Genomic DNA, 23,548 nt, shown 5'->3' on the forward strand with positions numbered 1-23,548 from the left:
CTGTGCCTCGCCCCGGCCTAAGACTCTGAGGCTCCGACCCCCTCTTGCCTGGCTCTTCAGGCTCCTGTGTCAGAGCGGCCACAGTTTGCGGTTCCAGGGACTCACCTGCGACTTCTGGCCTGTCCCTTCTGCCCCGGATGGCCCTTCCTCACCACCTTCCCCTGCTTGATGCCACATCTTCCCAGTGTAAGCTCAGATTTCCCTTCCTTCCGAATTCTTTCTCTGACCTCTGCCCCTCTCAAAGAGTGTCCTTTGGGTCCACGTCATTTCCTGGCAACCCAGGTCTCCATAGCTTACTCCGCACGTTCGTTGCATCACAGTTGTGTCTGTGTTTCTGTGTCTCTGTCCCTCGTGAGACCTCATGAGACCGAGCTCCTGGCAGCCAGGGATGGTTTGCTCATCTCCGCGTCTCCGGTATGTGCCTGCGCTCACACGTTCGAATGATGTCAGGTGTTGCTCACAGAAGTACAAACGAAAGTGATGGTAGGTGTTACGTGTCTTTTCCTGTGACCCAGTGAGTGGCGGCGGGACATGTCGTGTGGGGTCAGCTCCCATGAGTCTGTCACCAGCTGCGTGTTGCAGCGCGGGCCTCCCGGGGGGTCGTTTGCTGGGCCCTGGGCTCTCTGCCGCCCTCGCTTCTCCCCACGAGGCTGCGCGCCCGGCGGAGGCTGGGCTCCAGGCCCGAGCTGCCCGGTGGCCCCAGTGCGGCTGCTGCTCCGTCTTGCCTCACGTCGTCCATCAGCACGTGAGGGGCAGTCGATGCCACTGAGCGGCCACTCTGCTTCCTCTCCTCTCTGCTGACCTGCTCCCAGCTGGTGACGCTTCTTGTTTCTCTGAGGAGATTGACACAGCCGGAAGAGGACTTCTGTAACCTCCCACCCCCCTGGGGCTGGGTCTGCGGGCTCTGTCACACCCGTTGGCGTCTGCCCTGCACAGGCCAACCCCCTCTCACCTCCTCAGTGACACTGCGGTCCACCTTCCCTCTCCTGTGTTGTCTCTCCTCTTCCCTCTTCCTACCTGACCATTCCCAACAGCATACAGACTTGTTCTTTCCCATCTAAAGAAAAAAAAAAATCAAAAAAGTTTTAAGTGGCTGAAAATGTGTAATGGAAATGTATTTTCTGTAGCAGGAAATGTCTGAGATGACCCCAAAATATCTTGTCATACCAGATAGCAAGGAAGAAGCTAACAAGGATGACATGGTGTTGTGTCAAAAGCCCACTGGCAAAAGATAGGACAATCTGAACATCAATACTGACCATGGCACTGGACTTAAATATATCAAATATGTTTAACCCCTGAGTTCATGATACAACAGCAGAATGAACTCAAGTAGTCATCTTTTGAGGATGCTTAGAAACCAGATCTTTGGAATCTGGTGTATGAAAGGGGAGGGAAGAGCACAGTTGACCCTGCCTTTCCTATTCAGTTTCTATTCAAAATGAGTAACCAAATAGTAATTGAAAGAAACTTCCCTTTGTAGAAATTTCTCAACAAACAACCACAGAAGGAATATAGTGAATTAAAGATCTGGGCTTTGGGTATTTGTGCCTGCTTACATCACAACAACAGAGCCTACCGGGCACCACATGCCTCTTGATGAAGAACACACCACCACCTCTGAAATAGTCTTGCTCAAAAAATTAAACTCAGATTTACAGGAGACACAGAGAAGAACATGCTAGACCACACAAATGGTACGATCCACAAGATCCAGATGGTAGGAAGCTACAGGACAAATGATCTATTTCTTCTCCCAACTAAACTGCAAGAGGAAGAAAGATTCAAAGGAAACTGATAGATTCAAAGAGATTTAAGCCCTCCTCCGTGCCCCTCCCCCTGAACAAACACCTAAAGGGAAACCACAGGGGGAGCTGCCCAGGTGAGGGATGACCTCTTGAGTGGTTGGTGAGGGAGTGCTGCTCAGGAGAGTCAGGAGACTCTGGGCTGGTGTGTTTGGGAGCTGGTTTGGGGTGGCGGCCTGGGGTGCTTACAGCAAGGGGCAGACCACCTGCCTCCAGCAGCATCATTGGGTGGCCTCTTCACACCACTCTTTGCTTCTGGCCTTGACCTACCCTTAGAAATTCTGTTAAAGCCTCAACTCCTCCGTACTTCTGCTCAGCACTCTCCACTGGCTTCCCATCTCAGAAAAAGCCAAAGCCTTTCTGAAACGTGACCTATGTGTCACTGCCATCTCCCTTCTTTCTGGACATTTCACATCTCTCTTTCCTGCTTTATTTCTTCCCTAGTGCCTATCTTCAAATAACATACTAGAATATTCTTTTTTTTTTTTTTTTTTTTAAGATCTTCTTTATTTGAGATAGAGAGGGCATGCATAAGCAGGGGCAAAGGGGTAGAGGGAGAGAGAAGCAGGCTTCTCGCAGAGCAGGAAGCCAGATACAGGGATTCGCTCAATCCCAGGACCCTGAGGTCATGACCTGAGCTGGAGGCAGATGCTTAATGGACTGAGCCACCAGGCACCCCTATGCTGGATATTCTAATATTAAAAACACATCTTATTGCCTGTCTCTCCTCACTTGAATGGAAGCTCTATGAAGGTAGGGGTTTTTGTCCCTTGGCTGATGGTAGCTACTAGGATATTTGTACAATTGACAGATGTTACAGGGTAGTGGCTAGCTCACGTGAGGATCCTGCCAAAACTCCTGGAACCCCTAACACCATAGAGGTAGCCTCAGAAACCCCCGAGACAAACATTGAAAAGACAAACATTGAAAAAAAACATTTAATACTTCTTACACGTAAGAAGTATTAAAATGAACACTGAGGGGATGTGCAAAAGACTAGATCACTCCAGTATTGCCTGCAAATGTATAGACTGTTAAGAAAGCCAGAGATAGGGGCCCCCGGGGGGCTCAGTGGTTGAGTGTCTGCCTTTGGCTCAGGTGGTGATCCCTGGGTCCTGGGATCAAGTCCCGCATTGAGTTCCCTGCAGAGGGAGCCTGCTTCTCCCTCTGCCTATGTCTCTGCCTCTGTGTCTCTCATGAATAAGTAAATAAAATCTTAAAAAAAAAAAGTCAGAAATAAAGTTCTGAGTCAAACCAGGAAAAGGCAGTCTGTGATTTTTTATTATCAAGGGAGATGAGAAGTATCTCTGAATTCTCATCATGTAGCATGCTGTCTAGCACTGAAAGGTCAAAGTGGTAGGAGTACATCTGTAAAGTCTACAGCTTGAACGTTTTCTTCAGTATCACACTTAGGACTGTAAATGCCAGATTGAATTACATGTTGTCCTAACCTTACAGGTTAAGATACGCAACATCAGTGGGAGCTGCCACTGAAACAGTGCTTGCTGTTTCTGGTCTGGAATCCCGTGGGGGATTACCCATGGCGATTACAAACTAAAGAAGGGTACAGATGAGAGATCATGTTATGAAAGAATGAATCACGGTGTTAAACTTCAGAATTTATGAGGCCCAAACTAAATAGGATTACACATACTGGTACTGCAATGCAGATGAGGTATTTCCGGGCTGACCTTGCGTGGTTGCTTCACCTTAAGGATAACTCAGTTCAGTCTTCTCTCGCCATATTGGTCCATGGTAAACAACTCACAGGAAACATTAACAGAATATTGCCTCATTAACTGTATGCACTGCATGCAGACACCTAGCATTTAGAAAACGTGATCTTATATTTTAACCTCCAGTACTTTGATACAATCTAGGAATTTCTAAGTTTACCACTTTTCAAAAATTATATATATGTAACTTATATAAATAGTATATATACATATATATGTGTATATATACATCTTTTAAGTGTATATGTACTATTTATGTTACATACATATTTTCATATATATATAATTTTGCATGTATATGTATGTACATTATATATGTGTGTATATATAGAAACATAAATACAAAGAACACATAATGCTGCTTCCTAACACCAGAAGGAGATGTGGGCTGGGGTTTTGTCGTAGCCGATTAATCTCTTCTTTGATTCATTTTAAGGCTTAGACTCCAGAAAGTAGCCTTTCCCTGTTTTTGGTATCTTGTCATCGTCATAATCACTTGCTCCTAGACTTTTCTTCTGTGGATTCTATTTTACCCTGAGGTCTGCTGACTTGAAGATCACAACCTCATGAATGAAGTATAGTGGTAGATGCCAGGGGTGGGCCAACTCTGCCTGCAAAATTCAGAAGCTTCGGCTTGTTGTCATTTGGAGACTGTTTTCCAGGCACAATTTAGCAAACAGGTGTGGCAGAGAGGCAAATCAAAGGTTCACTTTTGCCAGTAGGCAGTGCAGAAGGAGCACTGGTCATTGCTCTGCTCTTTTGCAGCCATCTGTGAAGGGCATGACCTTCTGGATATTGGGTGGGATATTAGAGACCCTCACCCTGCTGTTAAACTTGACCCCCCTTACCTGTTAGTTGTATTGGTGTGCACATGACTCTTTCTCTGTCCCACATTCTAGGTGCTCATGTGACTATCACGGATCGAAAAGTAGCATTAGAATTTCTTAAATCAAACGTTCAAGCCAATTTACCTCCCCATATCCAACCCAAAGCTGTTGTTAAGGAGCTGACTTGGGGACAAAATTTGGGGAGTTATTCACCTGGAGAATTTGACCTGATACTTGGAGCTGATATCATATATTTAGAAGAAACATTCGCAGATCTTCTTCAAACTTTGGAACATCTCAGTAGCAACCGCTCCGTGATTCTTTTAGCTTGCCGAATTCGCTATGAACGGGACAACAGCTTCTTAGCGATGCTGGAGAGGCAATTTACTGTGAGTAAGGTTCACTATGATCCTGAAAAGGATGTACATATTTACAAAGCACAGAAGAGAAACCAGAGGGAGGACTTATAGTTGACTCTAACTTATAAGAAGGTTGTTATTGAGTATGTCAGTTAAGGCCTCAGACTGGGAATTGAGACTGGGAATTGAATCATATTTAATGAAATGGTGTATTGAACAAAAAGTCTAACCAAAGGTGTTCTCAAGGGGCAAAGCACACGTGCAGTTTTAAAACGAGGCAGCACTTTATCCATTGCTGTGACTTTTTAGTTGTATTTTACTCTGAAAAATTCAACTAACATTAAAAGAATGTATATCTGTCCCATACTGCTCCCCCTTGATACAGTTTTCCCTGATGACATAATGAAGGGCTGGTATAAGGGTGTCTTCAAAGCAGTGAGCTTGTTTTGGTGAGGCCAACCCACGCTGATATTTTACATATGTTCTCGGAGGTTTCATCTCATGCTTTTCGGCTTAATTTCCAACTTAGGTATATAAACAAAGGATTAAGTAAAAAAAATATTTTTTTACTTTCTGAAAACCCCTAAAATCTTGGCCCTCCATGTGCTATGCACAGGCTGTCTTCTCCAAAAGCTGCAGGTTTTTCCTTACCACTCCCCCTTCTCAAATGTTGTTTTTATATTTCTTGCCTAGGTTTTCCCCTCCTCCTGTAATGCTTAGGGTAACAATGAAGGCGGTTTTAAATCACACCCCTTCAAGGGAGGTTAGCTCCCTGAGGAGAAGCTCCTCCTATACTGTACTTGTAAGTGCTTATTCCAGGTCTGGATTCCCCAGAGGATGGGGAGCTTCTTAAAGGCCAGGACTGCTCATGCCTCTTCCCCAGCTGCCTCTCAGTAGCCAGTGTCTCATAGCCAAATACTGGTTGAATGAAAAAGATACATTCCATTTAGAGGGTACTGGTCTTGAGTTAAATAATTGCTACGTTATTTTATGATTGTCTTAGACTTTATGAATGAAGTCATACATCACATACACATTTCATTTTTTAACAATGTACAAGCTTAACAGCTTACATACAATTAGATGACAAGACTATTATAATCTCAGTATGGTATTTGGTACTAGAGATAGATTTCCCTTGCGAAACATTAGGAACAAGACTTCCTCCTTCCTCTTAACCTTTCAGTGACTCTCTTGGATGTGAAAATACCCAATACATTATTTTCTACAAATATTTTAGAGATTTTACTTTAATAAAGATGAATTATGCATTAAAAGTTCTGAGCATTCTATGATGTACTGGTTCAACACAATTCTGATAAATGCACATGAAATAGAAATATGCATAACATATTAGCAAATCCATAAAATGCCAGTAGTGTGCCACGGATGAACACGGAAGGCAAGTGAAAGAGGAATTGAATTTGAATAATAAAAAAACAAAACAAAAACCAACAAGGCGGATCCCTAACGAAAGGCCAGTCCCATTCAGGTATGTTGTTAGAAGTGAGTATTTTCATTGGAGTTCGGCTCCTTTAGTATCCCTGACTTAGGAGAACAGATACTGAGATGATTGTGGATGTGGATGGAAACTACATGGGATGGAGTAGGTGTGGAAAGCTTCAAGATGTCTGGATGGTTTACCAAGTGAAGTAAGCAATTGGTGGTTTTAAATGTTCATAAACATTAGAGAAAAGGTTGAAGGTAATTTTTTTTTGTCTTAATGGAACAAAATAAAGGGCAAGAAATATCCAACAGGAAGAATTTGGTTGTTTAAGTAAAAAATCAAATGTTTTTTTTTTTTTTTTTTTTGCTTTGGGTTTCAGATGTTGTCATGGGCTTAGTTCCCTGGGGAAGAATCCTCAGAGATGGAGTTTAGGGTGCAGAAAGTTTAAATGGGAATGCTTTCAAGATGGACATCTCTGAGGGAATGAAAGTAGCAAGACTGGGGAAGGAGGAGAAATTGGGCTGGGATGCAGTCAGAAAAGCCCTCAGAGAAGTGAGAGCTGTGATGGCCCTGCAGTTGGGCCATAGTCAGGCAAGGGGGCAGGACTTTAGATCCCTGTGGAGGAGATTAGTCCTGTGATCTGAGGAGCAGGACCATAGGATGAAAATACCTGGAGGGGAACCCTGGGTGGCGCAGCGGTTTAGCGCCTGCCTTTGGCCCAGGGCGCTATCCTGGAGACCCGGGATCGAATCCCACGTCGGGCTGCCGGTGCATGGAGCCTGCTTCTCCCTCTGCCTGTGTCTCTGCCTCTCTCTCTCTCTCTCTCTCTGTGACTATCATAAATTAAAAAAAAAAAAAAAAAGAAAAGAAAATACCTGGAGAGGATCTCAGCTGAGAGCCATCAGCCAGCATTCCCAGAAGCTGGGAAGTGACTGCTTCATGAGTATGTGGGAGTGAGGGATGGGGAGAGGATATGTCTGGATAGAATGCCACTATGTACACTGTAAATGTCAATAAAGTTGTGACATCTTTCTCTTATATTAAGGGATTAATTGGTCCCATGAATATGCATTCTATGTGTGCTTGTTTTATCCTCAAGGATAGAAACCTAGTCTAAACCTACTGTACACTTAGCCTTGATTCTCACATTGCTCAGTTTCTTAGAATTTAGTTACCCTGTGGTATCAACGACTTTTCCCACGACTACAAATACTGGCGCCCAGATGTGTTAAAATATATGTATGTATGATACTGGGTTCTCACCACTGTAAGGTATGCTGTCGTCTTCTAAGTGGTATCTTGCTTTTTTAATTTTAGTTCATGATAGAGCCATCTGAAGCCCTGGTACTATCGTTGGTTAGTTTCTAGTGGAACATTTATTCTTTCATACAAAAGGATCAGAATTCTAATCAAAGTACTTTACCTAAATTAACTGAACACTAAATGAAAAACCCAGGGCAGAATAACAACATTGCCTGGGATGTTTTATCTTCCCAATTTATGCTCCTAGAAGACACTCTTTCAGGTATTAGTGTGGTGCCCTCTTCATAAAGGGCAAGTGTTTTCAAAAGAGTAAATGGGGCAGCTTGGGTGGCTCAGCGGTTTAGCACCACCTTCAGCCCAGGGCCACATCAGGCTCCCTGCATGGAGCCTGCTTCTCCCTCTGCCTATGTCTCTGCCTCTCTGTCTCTGTCTCTCATGAATAAATAAAATCTTTAAAAGAAAAAAAAGTAAATAAATGTTTACTCATGAAAAATACAGATTAAAAAAAACAACAACATATTCCTTTACTGATTCCTTACTGCCTCATTTCTGTACTTTATTTTCCCTTGCCCAGGATAGGAATAGATAATCAGGGAGGTAAAAAAAATAAAGCATACTTTCAACAAGATTATCATGAACTTATATAAAAGATTCACCTCTAATATCAAATCCATTTACTCTCTATGCTTTTAGTTTATGGTGGTTAAAAGAAGCATTTATCAATTTTTAAATCAAAACAAAAATAAAATTTTAAAGTAATTTAAAAAATCATTTTAATGTACCAGTTTGGTAAAAGAGGTCCTAGACATAGGGCTTGACATCACAGTTGGTGAGATTGTCATGTGACTTATTTTAGTGTCAGAGACGTGGTCATAATTCTGCTGCTACCCCAGAACCTCTACCTAAACAGAGCATCTTCAAGGTCTTTAACAAGAGTGAGGCAAGACATTGCAGTGAGTACAGAGAGCCTTATTCTGGGAAACAAGAGACTTGGTTTCTCTTAACACTGGCAGGAACTGTATGGAATCAGGGCGGACCTCAGTTCTTTTTTGTCACTTTAAAAATGGAGGATTTGTTAGCTTAGAAGTTTCTTTCCACTCTTAAATCATGTTATGCCTTTCTTTGTACAACCAGCAAAGTGTTAAAATTTAACACTAGAAAAGCTGGCATGATGAGAAACTGTTCCCTAGCTGAGACCAACTGTTTCTGAGGAAGATCAGAAGAGAAAACCCAGTAACAGAGGTGTGAAAAGGAAGGCCTACCTACCAAAAAGCCTTGTGTTAAGGCTGGTTCTGCTACTTCTAACTCCTAAAAAAAAAAAAGCAAAACACACAACTATGAAGTTTGACATAAAAAATACTAACTGGCATTTTTTTTTTTTTTAAGATTTTATTTATTTATTCATGAGAGACAGAGAGTCAGAGAAACAAGGCACAGCGAGAAGCAGGCTCCATGCAGGGAGCCCGATGTGGGACTCGATCCCAGGACTCCAGAATCGTGCCCTGGGCCAAAGGCAGGCGCCAAACTGCTGAGCCACCCAAGGATTCCCCCCCGCCCCCCCTTTTTTTAAAGATGCATGTTTTTATTATTTAGCAGATTCTTAATGCTTAGGAACCAACCTCCACATATGAAGAAAACCATACTTAATAACAATTTCCTCTTCTCACTGTCTACCCTAAAGATAAACTAGCTTGTATTTATACTAACGTGTGCATATCTGTAACAGACAAAAGTCACAACCAAAATGTCCACAGAAGAGAGTGCTTACTAAATAAACTAGGATACTTAGACAATGGGATACTGCACACCACTTAGCAACACTGACGCAGATGTACATATATTGAAATAGAACTGTCAAGACACATTCAGTGAAAAAGTACCATTTATGTAAAAGGGGGAGAGGAGGAGAGAATAGACATTACATTTGCATGTACATGCACAGATTGTCACTAAAAGGACGCACAAACTGCTTTGTACTGCTTCCCATTTGTAGTTTTTTCCAAATGTACATACTACTTAAGGAAACAAAGTTAAAAAATAATGAGGGCATGATCAAGAAAGTGAAAAAACTTGAGAAATGACTGAAAATCATATTACCTGATAAGGGTCTAGTATCTAAAAATATGTAAAAAAAAAAAAAAACCCTTAAAACTCAGCAACAACAAAAAACACCATTTAAAAAATGAACAAAGGACTTCGACATTTCTCCAAGATACACAAATAACCAACAGACGCGTGAAATGATACTCAACATCATTAATGAGTTGCAACTCAAAACCACAATGAGATACCTCTTCACACCCGTAAGGATGGGCATAACTAAAACAAAAACAACAAATGTCGGCCAGGGCATGGCGAAATTGGAACCCTTGTACAGCACTGGTAGGAGTGTAAAGTGGCGCAGGAGCTTGGGAAAAATTTGGCAGTTCCTCAGAAAGTAAACATAGAATTACCATATGGCCCAGCAATTCCACTCCTAGGTATATATCCAACAAAACTGAGAACAGGGACTCAAATACTTGCACATGAATGTTCATAGCACTATGTACAATAGCCAAAAACCCCAGAAATATCCAAATGTCCATCAGTGGAAGATTGGATAAATTGGCATATATAATGGATTATTATTCAGTCATAAAAAGGTCCTGGTAAACGCTAGTGTGGAGCAGCCTCTAAAACATGCCAAGTGAAAGAAGCCAGACACAAAAGGTCACATATTATGGCTCTATTTATATGAAATATTCAGAGTAGGTTAACTATAGAAACAGAAAGCAGATTGGTGGCTGCCAGGGACTGGAAGGGAAAATGGAGAGTAACTTTTTAATAGGCACAGACTTTCATTTTGGAGTGATGATGTTCCAAAACTAGATATACAGGTAGTGGCAGGTAGCATATTATGAAGGCACTAAATGCCACTGAATTGTTCATTTAAAAAGTCCATTTTATGTGAATTGCACCTCAATTAAAAACAAAAATAGCATTCAAGTGGCTGGAAATACCTTTCCTCTACGATCGTTAGGCCCTCACTAGAATTCTAAGTCCCAGTTTGGTTGATGTGCACAAGAAAGATGTGGAGAAATTAAAACACACAATGGCAGGATAATGCTGATTAAGGCAATGCTTTTCTGGGTTTTTGCCTTAAGCAATTTAGTGGAATGGTGGTATCATTTATAAGATGGAAAAAACCAGCTGAAGGATGAACAGATTTAGAGGAGAAATTAGAGCTCTGTTCTGGACCACTTTTGCAGCCTGAGTGTAGATGACAGGAGCGTATAGCACAGAGCTAAAATTGTATGAACATTTTAGAGTGGTTTCTTTGGCTGTGTCTTAGACGGATCTTCCTGAGGACAGACTTTTTTTTAAAATCTGAATAATTTCTTTTTTTTTTTTTTAAGATTATTTATTTATTCAGAGGGGAGAGAGAGAGAGAGAGAGACAGGCAGAGGGAGAAGCAGGCTCCATGCAGGGAGCCCCACGTGGGACTTGATTCTGGGTCTCCAGAATCACACTAAACCGCTGCCTGACAGGGACTTCTTAATGCACAGAAGTGTGTCTTGAAGTATTTGTGAAATAAGCAACTGTCAGCAAAGGTATGGATAAAGAGAAGATAGGTACTCTAGGCTTTTATTGGAGGTTCAAGCACCTGAACATGGGTTACAAGTAGGGTGGCCATAGGTCCTGCTTTGCTCAGCACAATCCTGTTTTATGCCTGTTGTCCCTATTAATTAGTATCACCCTTTCACTCTCAAAAACGTCTGCACAGTAACTTACATATGGTCATGCTTTGTAGAAAAAATAAAATTCACGTAATTCCTTCAATACAATGCCAGGTGTATCAAGCTTAACACATCATGGTGATTTTTTAAAAGGTACTTGGAATAAATGCAACTGCTTATTTTGAGAAATTGAATAGGAGAGAATCTTTTATTATGTTTTAAGCAAAGAGCAGATTAACCACACCCCCTCCCATTTCCTTCCATCTTATATGATCACAGAACTTTAGAATTACAAGGGGACCTGAGAAGTTATCTATTTTTATTGTTCTTCCAATGCAAACATGGATTTTTAAGACACTAGAGACAGCTGGTCGTATGTCTCCCATTGGTTTTCTCAATAGGGTGGTAACATCTCCGAATCTTCAAATAAGCACTGTTCAATCTTACTGAACAAAGAAATCTTGTGCTAAAAATGAGGAATACAGTAAAGTTAAATAACTGAAGATATGTTCTTGTTGCTCAAATTAGTTTTCTGTTGCTGTGCAACAACAAGCTTGTGAAATATTCTAACATGAATTTTGCTCATTTAACAAAAGTAATAAACTTAAGGTCAAGAAAATATAGCTTAACACTACTGGCAAAAAAGAGAGAGGTCCCATCCCCAAAAAAGAGACTTACAGAGTTTTTAAAAGCATGTTTATGTGACTGCACATAAATGTGTGTAAAAAGGGCATTATGACAGTTGATACCACAAAGATTACAGTAAGAAAAAAGCACTTTATGACAATATTTCACAAATTCACAAGGATCACTTTAATATACAAAGCAATTGCTACCATTCTGAACACAAAGCAGCTAATATGTACATAGTGTTAATAAAATGCATTATAACTCAATACATTTTCTCTCTTTACACAGAGCACAAAAAGATTTAGGTAAAAAAATTAAAACAGGGATGTTTCTAGAATGTAGGGAATTTTATTAGAAATGTATTTCCCTCATTATAGTTATTTATTTAGTATTCAACTCCAATAGCAACATCAGAGTTAAAAAAATTAATACCCTGTTTTGTGCTGATAGTTTTGGGGGGAGGTATTCTTTACCCCAATCCTCAAGGAAAAATTAAAACAAAAACAAAACCAAAAAAAATCGTTCTCTCTAGAAACTTCCCTGATTATTTTGTTTCTAAAAAGTTTCAAGTGATACACCTAGGTTAGAAAGAATTCCTTTTGTGGGTGGGGATGACAACTGACATGTGGACAAATCAGTTGAGGACAATCTACATGGAAAACTGCTAACTAGCACTCTTTTTGCCACCCCTAATAAATCCATACTCACAGAACAATGTTGACAAATTATTTCCCACTTTTAATATAAATAATTTTATTACATACACAAATTGGAGTGGCACCTGGATAAAAATACGTCTATAAAGCATTTACCAATTCAATTTTAAAAACATAGGAAAATAAAACCTCCCAAACACAATGATAGATCATTTCACTTGGCCAACTAACGTTAAGATTATTATCTGCAGGGATTTTCTTCCTTCCCTACCAATTTTTAAACAATCTCAGGTTTACTCTCACATTTCTGAGATGTTCTTCAGACAGAAGCTTGGAAATGCCATACTTCTATAGGCAAGTATCATATAATGCCTGTATAAGGTAGGTAAAATCTGAATTTCCTACCCTTTGACCCTTTTCAAAGACATTTCCCACAGATTGTTCATTCTTCTTTTACTTGCTGGTGAGAATAATTAAAAACGCATCATGTTATGCCCAGCTAGGACCTGCACCCACAGTACCAGAATGCAGACAGGTCAATATCTTCTCTCTGTGCTAAAACAACTCTGCCTGTTTATATCATCTTGCTTCACAGGCTTTGTTCTATTTTTTTTTTCTATTTTTATTTTTTTAAAAAATAAATTTCAAGCTAAAACACCTGAAATATAATCCCTCCATTCAAACGTTATCTGGTCCCTCTTAAAGTTTGTCTGCCCCCTGAGGACACATACAAAGGCTTAAGCTACATTCACTAATCAGTAAGAACTTATCAGAAGCAGGAGTCAGATGGAACTTCAGCACCCTGTTTGATTTATTTGAAATTCTTCCATACTGACTCAGCTTCATGATAATGGTTCAACCCCTCAGGGATTAGTGCCTCTCCTAGCCATCGATTCGAGAAAGTCAAGGAAACCAGTTCCCAGTACATACAGTGACTGTGCAGTCAACTTAAAAAAGTCAACATATCAACATTAAAAGTATTCAAGATGTATGCAAACCATCCAACAAAAGTTCTAGTTGTGCTTTGTACAATTGAGTGAGCAAACGAATCCCCCAACCCTTCACCTACAGGCTTGCTAAAGCACACCACACTTTCTCCCTTCTCACCTGACAGTCAAATTTAGGCGGCATTTCTTTGATATAAAGAAAGTCAATTTAAAGTGAAAAAAACCTTAGTCAAAACGATTACATGTGGCTTTCATCATGACCATAATTAATTACCTTGAAAAGTATTTTACTGCTCTGGACAAATTCATGGATATCCTGGCATCCTACAGACAACATCAATGTTGGAAATGAGAATAGTCTCATTTAAAATTGGAAATATCAATTCACTCAAGATGCTTTTCTTTCTGTCTTTATCCATGATGAAAAAGAGTAACACTAGGTTCAAACCATCTTTTAATTAACTAGGCTAGTCAAATCTAATTTCCTGTTATTTTTCTTTTACAGCTATTTGTAAGACTAGCCTTTAGGTACTAATATATTTTAATGAAGAGTTTCCATTTTAAGAAGTCACATGATTTCAAGAGAGGAGAAAGACATCAAAAGTCAGTTGACAATTAACTGATGAGGGAACTTCTCAAGTTGTTAATACCCAACTGGGTCATTTTTTAAAAGTGCAAGTTACACCAAACATTTACAAAGAATACAATGTAAATATAATCCAAATAAATATACAACTTTTGTATTAGGTCAATGGGAAACAATATACCAAAAGTTTTCAGAGCCATAAAGGCAACAAAATAAAGCCTCTTGAAAATAACTGAAAAGGTGTGTAACTTATATTGTTCTTAAAACCCACTTTAAATTAAAAACCTTAACTTTATGATATTGTCTTTATTTAATCCTGCAAAATGAAGCAGGATTTTGATCTTCAAAATAAAGAGACCAATTTAATAAGCTAGTAGCTGACTGTAGCTGGTCATAAAATTAAGAACATTTTAAAAATGTAAAGAAGAAATCTAGATTGAAGTCACTTCAAGTAAGTAAAAGCATCCTGGTTTAAACAAACTTGTTTCTTCCTAAGCCTTTGTATGATTCCACACGTCACCCCACATGGTCAAAATGAATAGTAGGGATGAGGCCTGAGAGACCGAGAGAAACTTCAGCCAGATGACCTCTAATCACACAGCCTGCCTGACTGGTGTGTGCTTTCAGACACTAGCGCTGCTGCTGACCTACCATCCAAACACATTTTCTGACAAAATCCCTGCTCAAATGAAAACACCAAAATTCCTCCCCCAGGATGAGTTTTGAGAAATCAGTGGTACCTTTTAGAAGCTATCTTCAAAATGTTCTTACCACTGTTATAGCTGCCAGAGACAAAGCAAAAAACCGAATACTTTGGGGGCGGGGGAGTTTTCAAGTGACTAGTAACACATATAAAAGTATCAAGCCAAAGAAAACGAACAATAAAAAAAAAAAACAATACTTGGAAGAAAATTAGAAGACAAAAATCAATCATGAGTGCTGGAGTAATGCAGTCCAAGAAACTACCAAAAGGGATGCAATAGAACACGCAAAAATGTAAAATTTCATCTGACTTCAATATACTATAATACTCAGCATTCCTGACTTAAGAGCTCTCAGAGCTTCAGATTATATACTGTATGTATTTATATATATGTACACATATATTATACAAATGCCATTCCCCCCCCAGATAATATCTAAATGAACAGAGCACCTATGACAATATGATGGTTGCCAATATGGTACTTGAGTTTGAAAAGAATGAAATTAAAATTATATCTGATATCATTTTTTTAATAATGTGAACACATTGGATCTAGCCCTTTCTAAACCACTTTTCAGTTAAACACTATCAAAGCTTGAAAACTCATAAGAGTAATATATCAAAAATAAACCCCTCCCACTTCATTTTCATTAGAGTTAATCTGTCCTATAGATAAAAGTGCCACATGGCCCTATATTTGCAAAGTAAGCGATACCAAACTTGCTATTTTCTAGGCAAATCAGTAGCATATGTACAGATTCCTATGATGATGTTTTCATTCCCTTTTGGCCAATATGAAGAGAAAAAACATTTATTACTGGTAACGTGGCCATATATGTTCTTGGCTACAAGATTTTTTTTTATTATGTCATTTTCTTAATAAAGATTCTCAAAGTTGCATGCTTAAAAACAAACACCTTTTTTTCCCCAATTCTTGTAAAAAAAAAAAAAAAGTCTGCACAAAAGATGCTTAATTTCTATCTGTATAAACTGAAATCTTCAAGTCTCTTTAAGGGTCTAAAACAGATTTAGCAACAGAATACATTTCTTACCTCACCATGAAGTAACTGACCAGTGCAATCATCCTCAAGGTACAAAGGACCTGGTGTTTATAAAAACTTATAAATTCAACCAGTTCATACGGATGTGATTGCCTTGATTTATGAGGGACTAAGAGGACCACCAACTTTTCTAATTAAACTGAATGCCTCAACTTTTGGAAAATGGTTTACTTTAGAGAATACAACTTGCTAATTACTAGGCAATTTTCATTTATAGAGTTTATGACATTTAAAACATTCTGACCGATTTAGAATTCTAGTTTGTGAATAGATTTGTGATTTTGCTTAGTTTCTGTTGAAGTTTTGGAAAATGACATTCTATGCTGGTATACAAATAATTTTTATGCTACAAGTTTCCCCATTAGCTCAGCAGGATAAACATCAAAGTTTACAGTCGTTTGAAAGCCTTCTTGAGAATCTGGTGAACTGTCCAAATATAAGACTACATCACTCAATTCTTAGAATGATGCTCCTTCATAAACTCTGTTCATCCTTGAAAAAAGACAATGGTTTGTTACAAACAAAAATATACCATTTACAAATATTAATTACTTTTCAAACTGGACCCAATAATTAACACCTATATCTGCATATTTTGTTAACACATTAACAAACTTAACATTTAAAAACAACCCATGACTAAATATAAAATATTTTCTATACTCTTTTAAAGGAATAACCTTCTCGAGAAATTATATCTAAAGTTATGTCAGTCTCCAATTTTTAAAATCCACCTTAGTCCTATTTTTCTTTTAAAGGGTAACTTTTAGATTTATCAAGCTTAGTGAATAAAATGAGTAATTAATAATTAGAAGTATTACTGGAAACCATGTATGATACATATAAATACAGGTTATAGTCAGGGGTTCAAACAGGTACCTCCTTTGTAGGACAACAAAGGCTATACAGCATATAGGAAAAGCTAAAGCACAACTGTCCTTTTTAGGAGAAACCAAAATAAATGTTTTGCAAGAATGACAATCCAAATATTGTAGTACAGCAGTCATTCAAATATATCTGAAGAAAATAACTTTCCTTGTACATCTAATACTGTACTTTTTATGACTATATCCTTACAACTTTTGTTTAAAAATTCACTAGAGATACTCTGTAAAAGTATGTTAATATGGAAAAGATTTCAAATCAGTATTTTTCTACAACACATAACATTTTATAAACAAATACATGACTTTATTTAACATCTTGAAGGCTTTCCTGTTGGTGGTATAATGTAAGTGCAAATGGGAACAGTTTACTTAGAAATACCTTTTTAAGTAAATGAGTGAGATAAATATTTTTGAAGGCGAGGACAAAAACATTTATTTAAAAACCTTGTTATATTCGAGGGGCTGGTTTACTAATGAGCATCTTTTTACTAAGAATTTAGTACTAACTAAAACAAGTTTTGTACTTTTACTTACTTCAATTTAATTTAAAATTCAAATACCATGCTTTTCATTCAGTTGGTTACTTCTTTTAATGTATTCAAAAATGTTGAACACATACAGAACTGAATTAAGAAGCAACAACTGCCCTATGGAAGAGCTATAGTTAATACAGAATGTTTTTAAGAACCAAGGACAAGTTTTCAGTATTGAAGAAGAGAATGTACATAGAAAGCACTCCGAATTCATTCTTAATTTCTTCAACACCATACTAAAATTCTTTTAGAGGGTATATCTCTTAACAATTTTACATAATTCACAATGAAAATGTGAAAACATGTCAATTTGGCAATCAACACTTCTTCATTGCACCTTACTTACTTTATGCATGCGGCCCACACATTACTTCAGCTCAAGAGGCTGGGGTAATTCTGTCCCTAAGGCAATCAAGGAGCTCAGCACAAACCTTGAAATCATTTTTAAAAAGATTTTCTTTTCCTCATTTCCCCCATCAATTTACAAGTAAACAAATTATTACTTCTTGAAGAGGGAGGGGGATGAAAAGCAGAAGTCTCTTCATGATTCCTGGTGCTGAAAATTTCTTGAGGGGAGAAGTGGAGGCAGGTGTTGGAACATTCACAGTTTAATGCAAAAGCACAAATGAATGAAATTCTGTAGTTGCTTTCAGGCAGTTTTGCGCATAGAAAAAAAGAAATGTTTAGAAAATAAAATGTTTATTTTATCTTTCTGGTTGTGGCCAAGCCAGTCCTTTTCCACCGTAACAGGTGAAATTTAAATCCCAAATTAATCTGATTTGTGGCAGTAAAGGTCCTTAAGTGCTTTTAGCTCCTCAATGAGTGTCTTATTTTGGTTTTCAAGCACTGCCACTCTGTTTTCTAAACATTTCACATATTCTTTCTTCTTTCTACGACACTCTCGTGCTGCTTCCCTATAAGCAAAAAAGGACAGGAAAAATTATGCAACATTTATTTCTATATCATTTATTTGGGGCTAGAGTACTTTTAAATATTTAGTTAAAAAACCCAAATATTTTAATATGTTATAGATTAGGCATTTAAAAAAACTATACACGATGACTTACAGATGGTCTGATATAAAATTTTAATTTAATATACCATAAGTTTGATTAAAAAACAACCCCCCCCCAAAAAAAACAACCCCAAATGTGGAAACCCCACAAATAACCCAAAGGGCTGAATGATCACTTAAAATTTAGAATTATATCACTGTTTATCGATATATTCTGTATTATATCTATAAAACTTGAAATTCTGTCGATATTGATAACTAAGATATTAAGGCTAAGTGTCAGTGTAAAAAACACCCTAAATAGAAATACCTCATAAATTCATCATTTCAGGCATTTAAAAAAACCTAATGAGTCTTTTCCTCAAATGATGTTGAGAAAACTGTATATCCACATGCAGAAGAATGAAGTTGGACCCCTAGGACCCCTATCTTATACCATATACAAAAACTAAATGAAAACGGATTGAAGACCTAAAACTGTTAAGACTTCTAGAAGAAAACAGGGGAAAAGCCTCAAGATGATGGATTGGCAGTGGTTTCTTGCTATGCCACCAAAAGCAGACAACAAAAGCAAAAATAAACAGGACCATACCAAACTTAAGACTTCTATGCATGAAAAGGGACATAATCAATAGGGTGAAAAGGCAACCTAAGAAATGGGAGAAAATATTTGCAAGTCCTATATCTAATAGGGAGTTAATATCCAGGACATATAAAGAACTTTTACAACTTAACAAAGTAACTTGATTAAAGAATGGGCAAAGGACTTGAATAGACATTTCCCCAAAGAAGATACGTAAAATGACCAACAAGCATGTAAAAAGATGCTCAACACCAATCTAATTATTAGAGAAATACAAATCAAAGCCACAATGAGATACCACCCCACACCCTTTAGGATGGCTACTATATTTACAACAACAAAACAAAACAAAAAACCATAAAGCCCAAACAGAAAACTCTGTGCACTACCCTCATGACATAAAATGGCCCAGCCACAATACTAAACACTAGAGTAATTCCTTAAAAAATAAAAAATAGAATTACCCGATGATCGAGCAATCCTCCTTTTGGGTATATATCCAAAGAACACAAAACAGGATACTGAAGAGAGATGTGCATGTCTATGTTCATAACAGCATTATTCACAACAGCAACCCAAGTATTCATCAATACAGGGATACATTTTAAAAATGTGGTCTATACATACATGGAATATTATCCAGCCTTAAAAAAGAAGGAAATCCCATCACTACAACATGGATGAATCTTGATGACATAATGCTAAGCAAAAACTAGTCACAGAAAGACAACCATATGATTCCACTTTATGAAGTATCTAAAGTAGTCAAACTTGTAAAAACAGAAAGTAGAATGGTGATTGTCTAGGATTTGCAGAAGGAGAAAATGAAGGAATTTGTTTTTAATAGAGTTCCAGTTTTGCAAGGTAAAAAAGTTCTGGAGATCTTTTGCACAACAATATGAATATACTTAACACTACTGGACTATACACTTAAAAAATGGTTAAGATAGTAAATTTTCCTACCACAATTAAAAACTAACTTAAAAGGAGAGTAAGAATAAAAAACATTCTTTACTAAGCTAGAAAGTTTAAACTAGTAAACTCTTTTTTAGCTCCATGTGAAAAAGGACCATATATTCTTAGTCACTAGCTGAGAGACTGGCACAAGGTAGGTCCTTATTCCTGAGTTGAAAGTAAAAAGGTTCCAGTCTTTAAAAGATGGAAAAAAGCAGCAATTTACAATCATTCATCTACAATGGTGGCAGTACAGTACAGTACTTAGGAGCAATAACTTCATTCAGTGTCAGGTTCTTAGGTTTAAATGGTTACCTCTTACCAATTATATGACCATAGGCAAATTACTTAACCTTACTTTCCTGGCTCTAAAACGGAGATAATATTACCTACCTCAAAAGTTTTATGAGGGTTAAAGGAATTAATATATAAAAATTGCGTGAAATACTGGCTGGCACTGTGTAAATGCTATGTATGTGTTTGTTATAATCATTTCTAGATAACTTGAATGCCTCCATTGATGTCTTCATCCCCATATAGCCTATTGATTTAGAAAAAAGGAGCAAGCTGACTTTTGGAATAAAAAAAGTTGCACCTGATGTTGTGTTATCCATGACAGATAGGGACAATATATGATCCACTGCATCACTATACTATTGGTGAAAACTAGTTTGGAAGAAGTTAAAAATGGCCCAACATTCTAAAGCACAGTCAAGACAACAAACCAAGAAGTGCCATGAGGCCAAGAGTGATCTAAAGGATCACAGTGAGAATGATTCTGAGGTCAATCTGGATATTCTGTATGTGGTGAAGTCTAACAATATATAGAGCATGTAGGATATATGTACACACTAACAAATCTACTTTTACCCAGGGCTGAGTCATCTTGTTTTCCTTGCTTTCCCCTCCAGCATTTGAGAATTTACAGTCCACAAGTGCTCATACAAATGCTGTATCTACATGCTAGTTTCCAAAAGTTAAAACTAGTATGATCCCATAGGTTTAGTATCTCCTAATTTTGCTCTAGCAAAATCAGTATACTACAGTATTGTTAAAGATTAGGTTTCTCAAAAGGTGGGGGGGGGAAAAGGGCACACTAGGCTAAGAAAATTAATTTGTTTCTTCAACGTAGACCTTGGATCCTTTCAATATACTAAATGTGAATTACTACTCTCTCCAAAGAAGAATTCTAACTAGCAAGTCCCAAGCTGAATGTGACTATAGAATACTTTTTGGGGGAAACGCCAAATAAATTTCAAATAACACACTGTCTTGCAAAATGATGGTCAAGTTCGGCACAGTTTAAAATAAATAAACTTGGATATAAACTTATGACAATATATAATAGCAAGAATTTTAAACTGAGGATCAGTCTTGGGTTAAGATCCTGGCTTTGCAACTAACCAGTTGTATAGCTTCTAACAGGTCCCATGCAAGAACTATTTCTTCATCTGTTTTTTAAATAAAGGTCTAATCAAGATGTCTCTACCTAGAACTGATCGGTTTGTAAAAGGAGTATGCAAAATCAGGGGATAAACCTGCCATATCATTCTAAAACACTAATTTTGATTAATGGGTAAGAGGGGTGGCAGGCATTTTCATATTAAAAAAAGCATTATTATATTTTGTAGTGGAATACAGAATACAAATGAACTTTAATTAAAAAATTTAAAGAAATCCTTAGCCTGGAAAATGATACTTAAAGCTTCTAAAAAATTTCTAGCTAAATATAAAAAAACAAACAAACAAACAAACAAAAACACTAGACAAATGAAAGGACCCTCCTAGTGGATTGGTCTGACAACATGGTGTGAAGATTAAATTGACCACTGATGTTTCTTCAGTACAGAAATAGGATTTTATGATTTTAAGCATTCATGCAAACAGATGGCTTATAAATTCTGAAATTGATGTGATAGGCATATTTTTAGAAAAAAGTTCTTTCACATAATGTGTCTCAACATCCTCCTCCATTCACTGAACTAATTCTCTGCTTCTATATGATACTTTTTTCTTTGGGACGAATGGGTGGCTCAGCGGTTAAGCATCTGCCTTTGGCTCAGGTCGTGATCCTGGAGTCCTGGGATTGAGTCCCACATCGGGCTCCCTACATGGAGTCTGCTTCTCCCTCTCCCTGTGTCTCTGCCTCTCTCTCTGTGTCTCTCACGAATAAATAAATAAAATCTATAAAAACAAAACAAAACAACCAAATTTTTTGTTTCATTGATTTTCTTCTATTGGTTTTCCTTTTCAATTTTATTGGTTTTAATTTGCTCTTCCTTTTCTAGTTTAAGATGGAAGTTAGGTTGGCAAACATTTTTGGTAAATACTTTTGGCTTTTCAGACCAAATGGGTTCTGTCACAATTACTGCTGCTGTAGCATGAAACTAGCCATGGGTAACACACATAATTGAATGAACATGGCTGTATCTCAATAAAACTTTATTTACAAAAATAGGCACTGAGGTACAGTTTGTTAAGCCCTGACACAGATGATTGATTTAAGACTTTCTTTTCTAACCTAAGTATTTAATAGTATATATTTTCCTCTAAGCACCAAATGAATTTCATCCCACAATTTTTTTTTTGTATTTTAATTTGCACTTAGTTCAAGATATTTGAGACTTCCTTTTTGACCTACAGACTTAGAAATGTTTGATACCTATTTAATTTCCACACAACTGGGGATTTCCCAGGATGCTTTATGGGCCAAGGACATATTTTGTATTATTTCTCTTCTCTTAAATTAACAAGCCAAACAGGTATAGTTGGTTGATTATGTCACTCAGGTTGCCTATAGCTTTATTTTCTGTTATCACTGAGAAAAGAATGCTGAAATTTCAACTATTCAATTCTCTCTTTAGTTTCATCAGCTTTGGCTTCATTTAAGTTAAAGCTCTAATCCTTTCATCATTATATTATGTCCTTTTTTTATCCCTGACAATGTTCCAGCTTCCTTTTGATTGCTATTTGCATGGTCTATTCTTTTCTACTCCCCTTTCCTTCTAACTTACCTATGCTTTATATTAGAAGTGAGATTCTTATAAGTAGCATATAATTAGGTCTTGGTTTTTTATTCTGTTTTGTCTTTTATGTGAGTTAGACTAGGGTTAGCAAACTATGACCCATGAGTCAAATCCACATAGCCTGTTTTTAATAATTTTTAAACTTCTAGCCAGACTAACCAAAAAAATGAGAGAAAAGACAAAAAATTTTCAATATCAAGAATGAAATCCCCATTCAAAAGTCCTTTACACCCCCCAAAAAACTCATAACCAAAGCCCCAGAAGTGTTTAGGTATAAATCTAACAAAATGTGTGCAGGATCTATATGCTAAAAAATGGAAAATGCATTGTATTCATAGAATGGAAGACCCAGTATTGTTAAGATATTAATTCTCCAAAGTTTGATTTATAAACTCAACATAATCCTAATCACAATCCCAGAAAACTTTCTTATAGACATCAACAAGCCAATTCTAAAATTGATATGAAAATGCAAAGGAACCAGAATAGCCAAAACAATTCTATAAAAGAGCAAAGTCAGAGGACTCACACTGACAAATTCAAAACTTATTATGAAGCTATAGTAATTAAAACAACGGGACACCTGAGTGGCTCAGCAGTTGAGCTCTTGCCTTCAGCTCCAGTCGTTATCCCAGTCCTGGGATTCCCACATTGGGTTCCCTGCATGGAGCCTGATTCTCCCTCTACCTGTGTCTCTGCCTCTCTGTCTCTGTGTCTCTCATGAATAAATAAATAAAATCTTAAAAAAAAAAAAAAAAAAAGACATCAAGGTGTTGGCTAAAGGAGAAACACAAAGACCAATGAAACAAGC

The 23,548-nt window shown here is 37.6% G+C and overlaps 2 protein-coding genes across 20 annotated transcripts in view; one reads left to right on the forward strand and one right to left on the reverse strand.

The window, feature by feature from the left end:
- METTL21A (methyltransferase 21A, HSPA lysine) overlaps window positions 1–23,548 on the forward strand; it is a 70,014-nt gene that overhangs the window by 8,899 nt on the left and 37,567 nt on the right. For 4 of the 7 annotated variants that reach the window (XM_026002272.2, XM_072741048.1, XM_026002273.2 and 1 more), the window contains one exon: window positions 4,441–6,004. The exons of the other annotated variants lie outside the window; for them this stretch is intronic. In XM_026002272.2, coding sequence (XP_025858057.1) covers window positions 4,441–4,838 — 398 coding nt within the window. In that variant the 3' untranslated portion in view covers window positions 4,839–6,004. Of the gene's footprint in view, window positions 1–4,440; window positions 6,005–23,548 lie in introns of those variants that run through there. 7 annotated transcript variants of the gene reach the window in all.
- The window catches only part of CREB1 (cAMP responsive element binding protein 1), a 62,833-nt gene continuing 51,117 nt past the window's right edge, over window positions 11,833–23,548 (reverse strand). For 7 of the 13 annotated variants that reach the window (XR_011997724.1, XR_011997725.1, XR_011997723.1 and 4 more), the window contains 2 exons: window positions 17,506–18,073; window positions 11,833–16,231 (listed from right to left, as the gene is read on the reverse strand). Coding sequence is in view for 6 of the 13 variants with exons in the window: in XM_026002268.2 (XP_025858053.1) it covers window positions 17,929–18,073 (145 nt within the window). In the remaining 7 variants the exon portion in view is untranslated. Of the gene's footprint in view, window positions 18,074–23,548 lie in introns of all 13 variants that reach the window. The other 6 variants (XM_026002268.2, XM_072741046.1, XM_072741044.1 and 3 more) reach the window with 1 other exon arrangement.

Source organism: Vulpes vulpes, chromosome 16 (genome assembly GCF_048418805.1).
Source record: "Vulpes vulpes isolate BD-2025 chromosome 16, VulVul3, whole genome shotgun sequence".
NCBI lineage: Eukaryota > Metazoa > Chordata > Mammalia > Carnivora > Canidae > Vulpes > Vulpes vulpes.